This window comes from Nyctereutes procyonoides, unplaced genomic scaffold, assembly GCF_905146905.1.
Source record: "Nyctereutes procyonoides isolate TBG_1078 unplaced genomic scaffold, NYPRO_anot_genome, whole genome shotgun sequence".
In the NCBI taxonomy this organism is placed as follows: Eukaryota; Metazoa; Chordata; class Mammalia; order Carnivora; family Canidae; genus Nyctereutes; species Nyctereutes procyonoides.
In genome coordinates this window covers 30,337,756-30,352,065 of record NW_026575020.1, presented here as the reverse complement: position 1 = coordinate 30,352,065, position 14,310 = coordinate 30,337,756, and the positions used below count along the sequence as shown (strand labels likewise).

Sequence of the window (14,310 nt, the reverse complement as noted above, 5' to 3'; positions counted from 1 at the left end):
CACATTCCTCTTCCCACCGGTTCTCAACTACGGGCATCCCGGGCAGGCAATGTGTTGAGTAACTTGCCCCGTAGCCGCAGGGACTGTGGTGATGACTGTCCCAAGCCTCATGGTGCAGACCGGAGGGCTGGGCCTAGAGCCCCAGGCCCCATTCAGAGGATGCATCCTGAACGCTGTCCTCTGGAGCCACTTGGGGATCATCGAGTGTGTCAGTGAGTGTTGCCCAGGGCAGTAGTGCCCATCGGAGGCACAAGGGGGAGCAGGCTGGGCACATCTGCAGTTGGCGGGAACAGTATGGGCTCTGAGCGGTAACCAGCCTGTGGACTTTCTCCTGGGATTCTGGTTCTGCTGGGGGCTAAGGTGTGCAGGGCCGTCCCTGGCCTGATGTAAACCCCTTGCTTTTGTGACACATCAGCTGGTCTGTGTTTCCGCGTCCCACCAGACTGGAATCTCCCAGCACCTAATGAGAGCCCTGTCCTCTCCACGTGACTAGAGATGGCAGGAGGCCCCAGGATGTGCCCTGAGCGCGGGGCAGAGAGACTGGCAAGCACCTGATACAGTGCCAGGGAGCTGACCCCTGATGTCCTGGGCCCTTGGCTGCAGACTGTCCTTTCTGCTTCAGAACATGTCTGCCAGTGTGTTAACAGTGCAGGAGACGGGAGGTATAAATGGGGCCTTCTGTACAACCTGCTCACTTCCAGACAGCTGTGTGCACACAGAGGGGATGGGGCAGAGGGGCAGAGAAGCCAGAGCAGGTTCCCATTGCTCAGCACCCAGCCTGGATCCCATGACCCTGAGATGATGACCTGGGCCAAAATCAGGACACCTGAGAGTCGGATGCCTGACCCATAGAGCCCCCAGGTGTCCCCAACAATCTGCTTTTGGACAAAACACATAGTTCATCTAATCAGAGGTTTGACATGGAAACATATGACTCAGGGGGGTCCATAGAGGAGGACACCAAACAGCCAGGGCGATGCAGGAAGTCCTGCTGTGGAACAAGCCTGAGGGCCCTGCCCCCATGAGGCCACAAAGAAGGTGCCCTAAATGGACACATGTACCCCACTGGCCAGCGAACAGGCATGCAGCCTCCTCCCCTGCAGACCCCAGTGGAAACACAGAATTTGTTAGAGGCTTAGATCAAAGGGCTGAATAGAAACATGTTAAGGGATTTTGGAAACCGCATGGCTGACAGGAGTCCAGGACCAGGATGCGGCTAGGGGCTCACACATCCAGGGTGGGGCGGCCAGACAAGGACCACCCATGAGGGCTGCCTCCTGGGCCTCCAGGGAGGCCTGGGCATCTCTCCCACGACACTTCAGAGTCCATGTGTTCTGCGCCATGCAGTTCAGCTGCATGTCCCGGACCCCGTGGCTGACCTTTGCTGCCATCCACTCCCAGGCCTCTAGGGCTGGCCAGGCCCCCGTCATAATGCCCCAGCCATGACCCATTCTCAAAGCTCCTTCGTGTCTGCAGCCATGTGCCAGGGCAGTGCCACATTCCCCACAAGCCCAAACATGGCCCTGTGGTAGCCCGGTTGCCATGGCTGCAGGGATCCCCGCTCAGGGCTTACACCAAAATCGAGGTGCTGGCAGCCACGCGGGGTAGAACCCACTTCTGGCTCATGAGGTACTGTCAGGACCCTGGCTCCTTCCCTCCTCCTAGGGGGTCCACCCCAGCAATTTAGGGTAATCTCTGTTTCAAGGTCAATCGGTAAGTCATATCTTTAACTGCTGTCAGGCTGTGTGAAGTCACACCTGGGGTAGTTTTAACACCTGGGGTAGGGAGCTAGGCTCCCCTGTGCCTCCTCGCTGGCTCCTCAACTCCTTGACTACTAACCCTGGTCTTGGGTCCTGAGGAGCCCAATTGGCCACCCAGGTCTCAGCCCCTCCCCGGTTGGGAAACAGGTGTCCTGTACAGGGACGGGGGCCAGGGTCAGGCTGGGCATGAGCACCCACTTCTCCCTGGATACCAGGACCGGGCCAGCCCACAAGGGGCCAGGCAGGGAGCCCCCCAGCTCTCATGGGCACCAGGGGCTGGCCTAGGAGGTGCAGCTCCAGCCAGGCAGGGCCTGTATTCTCCCAGCCCTCCCCTCCTTCCGGCACCCAGGGGGCACCAGGCAGCTAGGGCAGGTCCCCCCACTCTGCTGGCTTCAGCTTCCTCACTCATGGGGGCAGCGTGATGAAAACCCGCCTGTGTGTGCTAGAGGGTCAGGGGAGCTGAGCCCCACGTGGCAGCCCCACCTGTGCCCAGGGCACCTGGTGCAGGGAACCGTGGTACCCTCAAGCTGTAGGCCCCTGGCCGGCCGGCAAACCCCACCTCCCGGGGTCCTGGGCCCTGACCTGCAGCCACAGCCAGCCCTCTGGTTAGCTTGGGGATGCTTTCTCACAAGAATGTTTGCAAACATATAAAAGAAACCACACATGAACAATGAAAGTGACATTACGGCCGTGTCTGTGCTCTTTCGCAGCAGTGTGACTCGGAGGTCCAGGGCCAGAAGCAGCCAGGTGACCGTCCGCAGCAGGGGGACTATGGGCCACCCCTACATGGAGTGCGACGTGGTCATGAAAAGGAGAGAGACACACACACACACAATAGACATGAGCCCGGAAACACAGTGCTGAGTGAACGACGCCAGCCATGCAGAGACCACCACACGGAGAGACACACAGAAGCCGTGGCCAGGCTGCACGGGGCAGGGGCCGATGGTGTGTGAGCTGCATGTGAGTTCTGTTGCCACAAACCCGTGAAAGAGTTTTCCATTTACATTCAAACCCCTGAGTCCTGGGACTCCCCCCACCCCCTGCCCAGATTTTTTCCATGGCCCTGGAGCCGGGAGTCCCCACAAGTTGGCTCTGGCCTTCTGTGCAGTGTCCCCAGTGGCCGCAGGACAGAGGCTGGGGGTGGGGGCAGGCACACCCCCAAAGAGCCAGGAGGGTCACAGCTGGCAGACACCCAGGGGTGTCCCAGGCCCACCCTGCAGCTGCAGACGCAGCTCCTGCCCCCAGGACAGGAAGACAGAAGAGCCCGAGCCCTGGTGGGGGTGGGGGGCACAGACCCGGCACGCTCACCTCTGCCGCCCTGCGGTGGTCATCATCGGTGCCCAGCGCCAGCACGTCCACGCCCAGACAGCGCAGGCTCCGGGCTAGTCCCTGCAGCATGTTGTCGCACACCACACGGAAGGCCCTGGCTGGGACTCCTGGGGCCATGTCCTCTTTGGCCGCAGGCTCCTGCAAGGTGGCTTGGTTCAGCAGTCCACGGCACCCCCACCCCACACCCCATCCCTGAGTGCCCAGTGCTCAGCCCTTTGTTTTTTTTAAACTTTGAAAAGAATCTTGAGTGGTATGTTCTCTATGCAGATGAACGAAATGGGTCCCCAGTACGGCCTCCACATGTTTCCTGGGGGCGGGGGTCTCGGGAGCCACACAGTTTGTGCCACACGCTGCCCTGGACCTGGGTGGGAGCATGTGAGACCTGGTGTGGGGACAGGGCCGCGTCGGGCTTGTCCTCCAGGACACTGACCGCTGCCCTGCCTCCCTTCTCTCCAGGCAGGGACCTGGGCCCCCTTGTAAGCTGCTGGCCTGCCTCAGCACAGGCCTCTCCTTGTAAGGCCCTTGTTTTAAGGACAGTGACCCTCCCTGAAATTGGGAGCAAATTGGGACCCTGAGGGGCTTCGCTCACCTGCCAGGCCAAGGCTGGGGCCACCTGCAGGCGGGGCAGCTCCTCGGGCCCTGACCTCTCGCGGTGTCCTGGCCTCAGGCTTTTGGCCAAGTCTTCAGACAGGGAGAAGCTGGCAGGTTCTCTGCACAGAGTCTGGTACACCTCCAGCAGGCAGTAGGCATCAGCAGCTGGGGTGGGCATGGGTCAGCCTCAGCCCCCAGGGTATGGGGCATGGGGTGTGGGGGAAGGGAGGGCATGCACACCTGCATAAACCAGCTGCTCCTCACTCAGCGGGCGCCGATCCCAGTTGGAGAGCTGCTGTGCCTTGTCCAGGGGCCGCCCCAGCACCTGCTGCACCAGGAGGCTGAGGCCTCGCAGACCCCTGGCCTCACCCCTGCCTAGAGCTGGCATGCCTGCTATTCGCATCTGCCAAGACAGAAGCCCTCGAGGGTGAGAGGCCTGCCTTGGAGAATGGATGGCCATCATTCACACCGTCACTGTCTCACATGGTGGCCCTGTCCTGGGGAAGGCCCTTGACCCTTCCTGGTAACCTGTGCATAGGAAAAGGGGCACAGACAGCCTGGGCAGGCAGTACAGGGGGGCCTTGCAGCCACAGTGACCTGCCCACAGCTCTGGGGTTACCATCTGAGCCCCCAAAACTACGTGCTGAGAACTCAGAGGGATCCAAAGCAGGGCTGGTTCTGGGGAAAGAATGGTGACACTCCCTCCCAGGGAGCCTGGTGACCGGTGGCCGATGCAAAGGTGCTTTCAGGCCATGACCATGCCTTGACCCACAGACGCCTACCAGCCTGTGGTGAAGAACCCTGTCCTGGTCCCCATCCCTGTCCGCTGACCTGCCTATGCACCTGCAGCAGGTCTAGGCCGCCCCGCAGCTGCTTCTCCACATGAGCCAGGGTGGGGCAGGAAGCACCCAAGCTCCGAAGGTCCCCTGCCATCCCATAACCTGCAGGGAAGGCCATCAGTGGGATGGACACCTGAGGACAGGGCCCTGGCCTCACCCCAGCACCCTCCCACCGGCGGGCGAGAGCTTTGCTTACCTAGCTTCATGATGGAGGGATCAGAGAGGAGCTGGGACACCAGCCTACAGAAGGCCTGAGACGCCTGGCCTCCTGTTGGCTGTGAGAGCACAGGCAGGTCCAGCAGGAACACACGGCCCCCCACCGCCACCTGCATGATTGATGCCTGGGGCCGGCCCCCTGTGCCAAACGAGGGTCGCCACTCCAGGTCCACACCAACCACCTGGTCAGGCTGTAGAGAGCTGGTGTGAACAGGTGAGGCCCACCTGGGGCTGCGGGGCTGTGGCCGAAGGCACGGCCAGCCTGCCCCCCGACCTCAAGGATGAAGCTGAGGCGAGGGAATCTCAGTTGGGAAGGCTTGACCAGCCCTGTGGGATCCTACATGACCGGGGCTGGGCCTGTGCCCTGGTTGCCCCTTGTTCCACACGGAAGGAGTCAGAGCACCTGCACCCTCAGGCCAAGAGCCCAACCCTGGCACAGGCAGGTGTGGAGATGTTACAGGTGGGGGGCCGCTGCAAAGTGCCCGGGGCAGGCACCTGATACTTGCAGCTGGACCTTTGGAGTGGGCTGGTATGCGTGCCCTGCTCTGCATGGGTGTCTGGGGGCGGGGCACGGTGGACGTCCAGGCCTGGTGGGGCCTGGTCTGGACAAAGTCCCTGGAGCCAGCCACGAACCTGCAGGAGCTCTGCCTCATGCCGGGCCAGGTCCTCCCAAGAGGCCAGGAAGTGGATGTCCTCCCTGTTGATGGGCGGCTGGTAGTAACCATCCCTTCTGTCTTCCAGAGGTGCCTCGGCCCTCCTGGAAGGAGACAGGCTGTGGCACCACCACCCGCCTCCTGCTTCCTGGCCAGGCCAGGCCCAGAGCAGACCTCAGTGGGGCAGGGCAGCTCTGCGTCCTCCGGATCCCGCTTTCATGCTCCCCCTCCCCGACTGCAGACTGTGGGTGCCTTGGGCCGGGTGCTGGGCCTGGCTGTGGGCTCTGGTCAGGAGGGGCACCTGCCTCCTGGGATCTGTAATGTCTGTGTCCCAGGAGCAGGAACATATGTCCCCTTCTTCCCTGACTGCTGACATCCATGACTCATGGGCCCTTTCCAAGGGGTGGGGGGCATGCGCTTTCCCCTCGCCAGCCTCACGAGCTGGGGGTGCTCACCGCTCCTGGAGCTTGAGCCGGCGGAACTCTGTAGCCACAGGGGCAGACAGCCGCTCCTCGGGCAGTGAGAGGTTCAGGGCACACTGGGCAGCTGCAGCCTCGTTGTCGGTAGAGGCCAGCAGCCGAAGCAGCTCCTCCTGCAGCCATTCGTCCTGCCCAACCAGGCACTGGGGGACAGATGGGTGCGCTGGACTGCCTGGCTCTGCCCCGAGGGGCTGCAACAGTCCTGATAGCCCCTAGACCTCTGGCGGAGGCTGCTCTCTGAAGGAGGGCCGCGGAAGCCCCCACAATGGAGCTCTGTGCTGACCAAGCTGTCGTACAAGAGCCCTGCAGGTGGTGGGGCTGGAGGGTCCTATGTCCGCAGCCACCTGACTGCCTGGCCCCAGGCTCCCCATGTCCAAGTCCCAGGCCCTCTCTGATCCTGTCCCCAGAACTGAGACTGGTACTGTCTTTCTAGAACGTTGCCTGGCCCTGCTCCTTCTCCACCCTTGAAGGGTAGGGCCTGCTCCTGACCTGAGGCTGTCCACACCTCAGGCCACTCACCCCCACCCTTGGGCTGCCAACATGCTCAGGGGAAGGTGGGGCCACGGGACCATCCTGCATCCCCAGTCCACAGGGTGGACGCAGGAGGAGTGGAACGCATGTGGCCCGCAGGCATCCCACCCGTGTCCAGGCCCAGCCACCTGTACCAGTAGGGCTCCAAAGGAGGGTCCCCATCTTGGCTGAGTCCTTGAGCCCATAGGGTCAGAGGCTGCGGTGAGTCGGGTGGGGGGCCAGGACCCCACCCTCCCCGGGACTCTGAGACTCTTGTCCTCCGGATTTCTGACCCCAGGGGCCTCCATGTGCTCTGAGGAGCCCCTGCCGGGTCCAGGCAGGGCCCCCTCCCAGGGATTCTGTCCCCCAAGTAGCCTCAGGCCATCCGCTTCCCGCAGGCTGCGGGTTCCCACGTGGACGACAATATGTGGAAACCCCTCCACATTCTTCAGGATGTCCGCTGCCCTTCCGGCTGCCTCAGCCTTGGCACCCAGGGGGGACCAGCCTTCCGGGCCTTCCCCGGGGGTCCACGTTCCTCTCTGGTGACTCACCACTCACCTCACACACCCATCACTCCCGGGGGCGGGGGGGGGGGGGGCAGCTCAGTGCTGCCCCCGGCTGGATGCCACTCAGGACACCGGCCACCAGACTTTTCATCCAGAAGGGACAGGCCCACACCCCACTAACTGGCCCATGGCTCTGAGGCATGTTACACTTGGGATCCCGCGCAGCCCCCCTTCTTCCAAAGCTCTCCACCCAGGGCCAGAGGCAGCGCTGTGTCCATGATGAGCCCCACCTCCAGCTTGGCCTGAGGGACAGAAGCTCCTAGATGGTCCCATCCAGGCTGCTGTCCTGCTGGGCTCTGCAGCCCCCAGGACCCAGGCGTGGCTGTGCAGTCCAACCCTGTCTACGTCCCTGCATCACCCCAAGGGGCGGCTGCCTCCTTCTAGGGGCCGGGGCTCACCTCTCGCCAGGCCTCCGGGGGCCCAGAGGTACGGGCAAAGACAGCGTTCAAAGATGGTCTAGAATATTCCCTCAGTGAACACTGTGGAACCTCCAACAAAGTGCGCCTCCCCCACCACCGGGGGGCTCTGTACACTAACGGAGCATCCAGGATCCCTGGCCACTCTGGCCCTGCCTCACCTGGGGCTCCTCACACGAAGTCCAGTCCCTCAGCATCTGCCTCTTGCACCCTCCAAGAGGGGTGGGCAGACCCAAGGTCTGTGTCTGAGTCCTGGTCAAGGTGCGGCATCCATGCTGGGAGGGGAGAACTCTTCTATCTATACTGCCTGCTCTGCAACCTCCCAGGGACATCAGAGGAGTGGAGCCAGCCGCGGGCCGATGTGAAAGCTGCCTGGGCCTGCAGGCCTGGTCCATGTGCACACACACTGTCTTAGGGCCGCCTGTCCCCCAGACCCTCCCCCGGGTCTGCACCCCCAGCTCGTGCCCGGGAAGCCCCAGGGGCGCGGTGGGCATGGACAGACTCACCTGCACATGGTCAGTCCAGTTCTCCTGGGACATGCTTCCCTGCAAAAGTGAGCACCAAGGTGACCTTTCCTAGTGATAGCCCCAGGAGCTGGAGAGCACCTCACCCGGAGCCCCCCCACCTGCCATGGCCCGGCATGCCCACCTCCACAAGCCGCTTATAGCACAGGTAGTGCAGAGTGGCCAGGCGCCGCTGGGTGACAACGTTGGGGCACAGTGCTGTTGAGAAAAGGCAGGACTTGGGGCCAGGGCTGGGAGCAGGGTCAGTGGGCTCCAACCCATGCTCTCCCCACAGGCGGCCTGCCCTGCCCGCCTCAAGCCTCTTCAGGGGTCTCATGGAGCCCCCGCCTCTGCACAGGGGACAAGGGACAGTGTGCTGTCTCTCCAGGTGCCGCTCCAGCTTCTCCTCAGGTAGGACCCTTCAGAGTGTCTCATTTCTGCATTTCTCCCCCTGAAAGGTGAGCCCATCAGGAAGAGCCGTCTTGCTTGTTTGTTTACAAAGTGATGCTTACCCATTAGCCTCACTCCCAGGAAGGGCAGCCATCCATCCACCTGGCCAGCCGTCCAGCCATCTGGCTACTGCCCCTCCCTCCTAGGGCCAGCTGTCCTGGAAGCCTGGCAGGGTAGATGGCATGCTGACCACAGGACAGTTGGGGGCCTGGTCTTCCAAGGGCCTGGTCAGGACCCTGCACGCTCTCACAGTGTGGCTGCCCTGCTAGCACCCCACACCCAGCACTGGGGAGCAGCCTTGTGGCTGGGTCGCTGTCCAGCCACCCTGGAGGTCAATGCTGCCCAGAGGTTGGGGCTTGCAAATGAAGGCCAGTTACTCTTCAGACTGGTGATGGGGGGCTCTCCCTCCTCCTCCTTGCTGAGGACCTGAGGGTTCCAGACCGCAGGAGGCCACTCAGGAGTCTGGGACAACATTGCAGGGTGAAGTGGACAAAGCCTGAGGAAGGGGGGAAACAAATGAGGAAAGGAGCTATGGGCACTCCCCAGGCAGGGCATAGAGTAGCTTATGCGTTCCTGCAGGAGCCATTCACCCTCAGACTTTTCAGACACTTAAAGGATTTGAAGCATCACTTGGCTGGGGGGATACTTGTCAGAGTGCCTTGGCGATACAGTGTCACATCCACACACGGGACTCAGTTGCAGCCTGGCTGCTGGTCCAGACCTGAGCACAGAGCCTTAAGGCTAGAGGCATAGGAAGCCAGGCCCAACCACCTGATACATGCTCACCACCTGAAAATGCCACAGAATTCAAACAATCCAAACCGTATCCTGCTGACTCATCTGTGTTAGAACACCGGTGCCTAGGACAGGCACACAGGTGACCCCAGGTGCCCCTGTGCCAGGGACAGGGGTCTCCCGAGGGGGTTCCCTACTTGGTGCTCAACACAGTGCTCCAGCTTCCCATGTGCAGGGGCAGGTGGCCCACACTCCAGACCTCTTCCCAGTGCCTCAGACCCTGGCACCCCCATAGGTCTTTGGTGCTGGGACCCTCCTTGGATCTTCTGCACCTAAACTCCACTGTTGGTTTTACTCTGCAGCTCAAGGTGGCTCCTTCCTACAGTGGCTTTCCCGGTGCCTCAGGAGTCCCACCATTGGCCCAGTCCTCCTGGACCCGGCCCATATGTGTCAGGTGGGGACCCCAGCCACTGTCAGTACAGCCTGCAGCTCCTTGTTCCTAGATGCCCTGACCAATGTGCACCACCAGCTTGCGGGTGCCCACATACCTTCCTGCTTCTCCCACGTATGCACCACTTGCCACCATGGGGGCTGCTGAAAATCACAAACCAAAACCTCTTGGTGATGTGCTCCTGTCTTTGCAAAAGCCCCCAAGATTGCTCTCCTTTATGGAGGAGGCGCCTCATCCAAGGGCCAGAGAAGCTGCATAATTTCTCTAGGGCGGCAGAAGCAAACATGACGACACTTAAACCTCCAAGTGACACAGAGAAACCAGTCACGACCAGAGATGGTGGTGAAATGTGGATATAGACCATAAAACAACCGTGACCAACACACCCAGAGAAAAAGACAAAATCAGAAATGCGTTCAAGCATCATGAAGCCATATAAGGTGAAATAGCAGATGTGAAGAAGAACCACATTACAACTTCTGGAGCTAGATCCAACAATCGAAATGCAAATGAGGGCTGTGTCTTGTGGTTTGGTGGACACAGACAAGGAGAGGCTCAGTGAGGCGGGAAAGCACCTGACAAGGAAGCCATGGGATAGCTATGGCTCATGGATGGTGTGGGGAGAGGGTGAACACGCACTCAAGGGTCGGACAGCAGGGCAGCAAAGTGGGAGAAACAATACTTAAGGAGATCATGCCTGCCGATCTTCCAGAACCAAGTGAAGACAGCAGTCCACAGGTTCAAACAGCCTAACACACACCAAGCAAAATAAATACAAAGAAAACCTGTAATGAGTCTCCTCACAGTGAGACCACAGAACATCAGAGACAAAGAGATGACCCTAAAAATAGTCAAAGCGGGGGGGGAAAAGAGAGAGAGAGAGATTCCTTTCAGAGACAAGAAGTTAAGATTTCTTCCTAAGCACACATCTTGACCCAAAAGACTGACATCACACAGCATGGTCTCTGATCACAATGAGATTAGGAGCCCCCACCAGAAACATGACTAGAAGTCACACAGTTTGGAAACTAAGAAATACATTTCTTTTTTTTTTTTTTTTAATTTTTATTTATTTATGATAGTCACAGAGAGAGAGAGAGAGAGGCAGAGACCTAGGCAGAGGGAGAAGCAGGCTCCATGTACCGGGAGCCTGACGTGGGATTCGATCCTGGGTATCCAGGATCGCGCCCTGGGCCAAAGGCAGGCGCCAAACCGCTGCGCCACCCAGGGATCCCAAGAAATACATTTCTAATGAGCCCATCAGCAAAGAAAACCACAACAGAAACTTGAAAACATCTGAAGCTGCACTATAATGGAAATAACATCTATTGAAACTTGGGGAATATTTTAAGAGGAAAGAGGGCTTCATGTTTAGCCTGCTGGGCGGAGGGGGCAGGGGGACCAAAAGCTAAAAAGCCAAAGCAGACAAACGTAAGCCAGGATGAACAAGTGGCATCCCATCAACTACGAATCAGCTTCTGCGTGGCAAGACTGACAGGTGACATAGGGCATGGGGGGAAACATTCGCCTAGCACCTATCTGATGAAGGGTGAGCATTCAGAAGGGACAAGGAACTCCTGCAACAAGAGCAAAAAACCCCCAAATAGAATATGAATAATAGTGAAAGGGAATATAAGGGAAGGGAGAAGAAATGTGTGAGAAATATCAGAAAGGGAGACAGAACATAGAGACTTCTAACTCTGGGAAATGAACTAGGGGTGGTGGAGGGGGAGGAGGGCGGGAGGTGGGGGTGAATGGGTGACGGGCACTGAGGGGGACACTTGACGGGATGAGCACTGGGTGTTATTCTGTATGTTGGTAAATTGAACACCAATAAAAATTAATTTATAATAAAAAAAATCCAAATAACCTGATTTTAAAACAGGCACAGGAACTGATTAGACATTTTCTGAAGAAGACATCCTGACAGCCAACAGGCACACGCCATGGCCAAATGCAGCACCAATGACCAGGGAACATACATGGCCATTATTCCACCAAAGCTGGGACACGGGAGGGCAGGGCAGAGTAGGGGGCCAGCATCTCAGTTGGTCCAGGGCCCACGGTGGGCAGGTGCTGGGCCTGCGGGTCCCACTCACCTGGGTCCAGGCCATGCCGTTCTAGCAGACTCAGGACCTGCTGACTCAGCACTCTGGGACTCAGCCTCTCCAGCCTTGGGGACATCACCTGCGGGTGCTGCCTGCAGGGACACAGACACGTCTCTGGGCTGGCAATGACTTTCTTTTTAAAATGAATACATTTATGACTTGTATTTCTGTCAGGGTCACACGTGCACACACAGAGGTCAAGATGCAGGTGATTCCACAAGAACCACCCATAGGAAGCGCGGTACGTCACTGTCTCACCTGCTCCAGACACCTGCATGTCAATTTTGTCCCGTCTAGTATCTGCCTCTGTGTTTCCAAGTAACATACTCGCACGTGATCTCTTGGTTGTTCGGTTTTAGGTGTTTCACAGGGACGTCTCACCATGGGAGGCATTTGGCTGTCACCCCCCCCTACCTGGCGTCTGCAATCCACCCAAGTCAGGACACACCATGCCTGTGACGGTCTGGTGAGCAGGCCAACACAGTCAGTGCAGGCCACACTCCCATTCTCTTTGGAGTAATATTTGTCTGTTTTTATCACCTCCTCAGTTTCTAGACCTGAGGGAGGACCTGGCCAGCCCCTTCCTGAGTGCATGAGGAGGTGGGGCCTCCTCACCCTGCTGGCTGCACACAGCACACCTGCAGAAGTAGCTGGACACGGTGCCCACCTGAGGTCAGTAGTCAGCTCCATGCTAGTGGGGGTTTCGGTTGAGTGGATACGTTGTAGTTGAAAGAGCTCTCCCTCAGCTGGGGGCAGGTGGTGCTCCGGGAACCCCATCAGGTGTCTGCTCGCCCAGGGTCTGCAGTGTAGGTCTCACCCACTCCGGCCGCCCAGCACCACCTGCTAGGCCTGGCTCCCTGTACTCTGTCCTGGGCACCTGGGGGGTGAGCTCCTCCCTATTTTTTTTCCTGGGGTTCCCATTATTTAGATGTTAGGCCTTCTTGACAGTATCTCTAATTTTTCTTTTAATCATTTCTTTCTGATTTTCTTTTTCTTTTTTTTCCTTTTTTCTCTCTGATTTTCATTCTGTTCATCAGTTTTGTACTTTTGGGAAGACATCTTCAAATTTGTCCTCCAAATCTTGACTGAGATTTTTGCTTTGTGGTTGTATTTTTTTTTATCTTTTTAAAGACTTTATTTATTTATTCATGAGAAACAGAGAGGCAGAGACACAGGCAGAGGGAGAAGCAGGCTTCCTATGGGGAGCCTGATGCGGGACTCAATTCTAGGATCCCGGGATCATGACCTGAGTGGAAGGCAGACGCTCAACCACTGAGCCATCCAGGCATCCCTTGGTCGTATTTTTTATTGACAAGAGTTCTGTTCTGGGTTCTGAAAGCTTACTTGACTCTGCACAGAGCCTCAGCCCTGTTCTCAGCTGTGCCCAGACACAACAGCCTGGGGTCGCCAGCTCTGTCTGACCAGCATGGAGTCTGGGCCCCCCAGCCCTCCCTCCCAGCATGGAGGTGTGAGACCTCACGTGCTCCTCGCGGGCATGGGCTCAGCTTCTCAGCCTGCCAAGTGCTACTGCCTGACCACCTGCTGTCCCTGCACCTCTCAGTATCTTAGTGTCTTCTTCGTTTTAAAGCAAAGGGGCAATAACACGTACTCATGTTTACCTGCCAGAAACAGATAAACTTTTTAAAGCCTAGTGTGTTGAGGTATAACTGACACACAGCAAGGAGCGGGGATCATAGGTGTGCCTGAGGACCCACTACCCACAGCTCACCTGGGATGCTCAGCCCCTGCCTCGCCCCTCGGCCTTGCTCTGGCTGGTTCCTGCAGAGACTGTGCACTAGGTGCTGAACTTCCCACAAAAGGGATCATGGAGTCTGGACCCTTGGGTCTGGGCCATCTCGTACAACACTGAGTGTGGGGAGTTCCTCACTGCTGCGTGTGTACTGTGCACAGCCCACTGTGTGAGGCCCACCATGCGAGGCCCAGCTGTGGCTGCAGACAGGCTCCTTGTCTGCTCTGCTATTGACAGACATGTGGATCTGCCCGGGGCTTCGGGCCCATGAGCATATACCGGTCTCTTCACAGACCATGTACCCGTGTGTCGTGGGCTTCTCCAGCAAGGATTTGCTGAGGCGGTCCTAGCACAGGTCTAGCTGTGGCCAAAGGTGCCAAAGAGCATACTTGAATGGCCAAGCCACAGCAGACCCCACCTGCAGGGGCTCCACATCCCTGCTAACGTTTCCATTTTAGCTATTATGAAGGAAGCCATTGTATCTTTTTCAGATATTTTCTTCTGCTCCAACCTTGTCTTCTCATTTAAAAAAATATCTTTGAGCAATCTCCACACCCAATGTGGGGTTCAAACCCAAGACTCAGAGATCAACACCCTCATGCCACGCCAATGGAGCCAGCCGGGTGCCACTCCTGTCCCTTTCCACATTATGAAGTAACAGCGATGACCCCACACTAGACGTCCTGGCGTGGTGCCACACGTGATCTGTCTGCTTCACAGCACGTTAAGTCACAGCCCTTGAATGCAGGCAAAATCAGTCCCATTTTAGGAATGAGGAAATAAACCCAGAAAGGGAAAGTGACTTGCCCATAGCTCCGGGGGCGTGGGCCCAAAGCCAGGCTGAATCTCAAGAGGGATGGTCCCAGGGCTGGGTGGCTCAGGGCACCTCCACAGACCTCCAGGTGCTACTTCACACTGTGGCCACCCCAGACACATGGCCATCCCTGTGCC

General features: G+C 58.3%; 1 protein-coding gene across 5 annotated transcripts in view; it reads right to left on the bottom strand.

Annotated features, from left to right (window-relative positions):
• The window catches only part of EXD3 (exonuclease 3'-5' domain containing 3), a 76,459-nt gene that overhangs the window by 25,404 nt on the left and 36,745 nt on the right, over positions 1-14,310 (bottom strand). For all 5 annotated transcript variants that reach the window (XM_055330837.1, XM_055330864.1, XM_055330847.1 and 2 more), the window contains 10 exons: positions 11,601-11,701; positions 8,011-8,084; positions 7,869-7,907; positions 5,847-6,013; positions 5,372-5,495; positions 4,719-4,929; positions 4,515-4,624; positions 3,924-4,086; positions 3,682-3,848; positions 3,072-3,230 (listed from right to left, as the gene is read on the bottom strand). In XM_055330837.1, the coding sequence (XP_055186812.1) occupies positions 3,072-3,230; positions 3,682-3,848; positions 3,924-4,086; positions 4,515-4,624; positions 4,719-4,929; positions 5,372-5,495; positions 5,847-6,013; positions 7,869-7,907; positions 8,011-8,084; positions 11,601-11,701 (1,315 nt within the window). The remainder of the gene's footprint in view (positions 1-3,071; positions 3,231-3,681; positions 3,849-3,923; positions 4,087-4,514; positions 4,625-4,718; positions 4,930-5,371; positions 5,496-5,846; positions 6,014-7,868; positions 7,908-8,010; positions 8,085-11,600; positions 11,702-14,310) is intronic.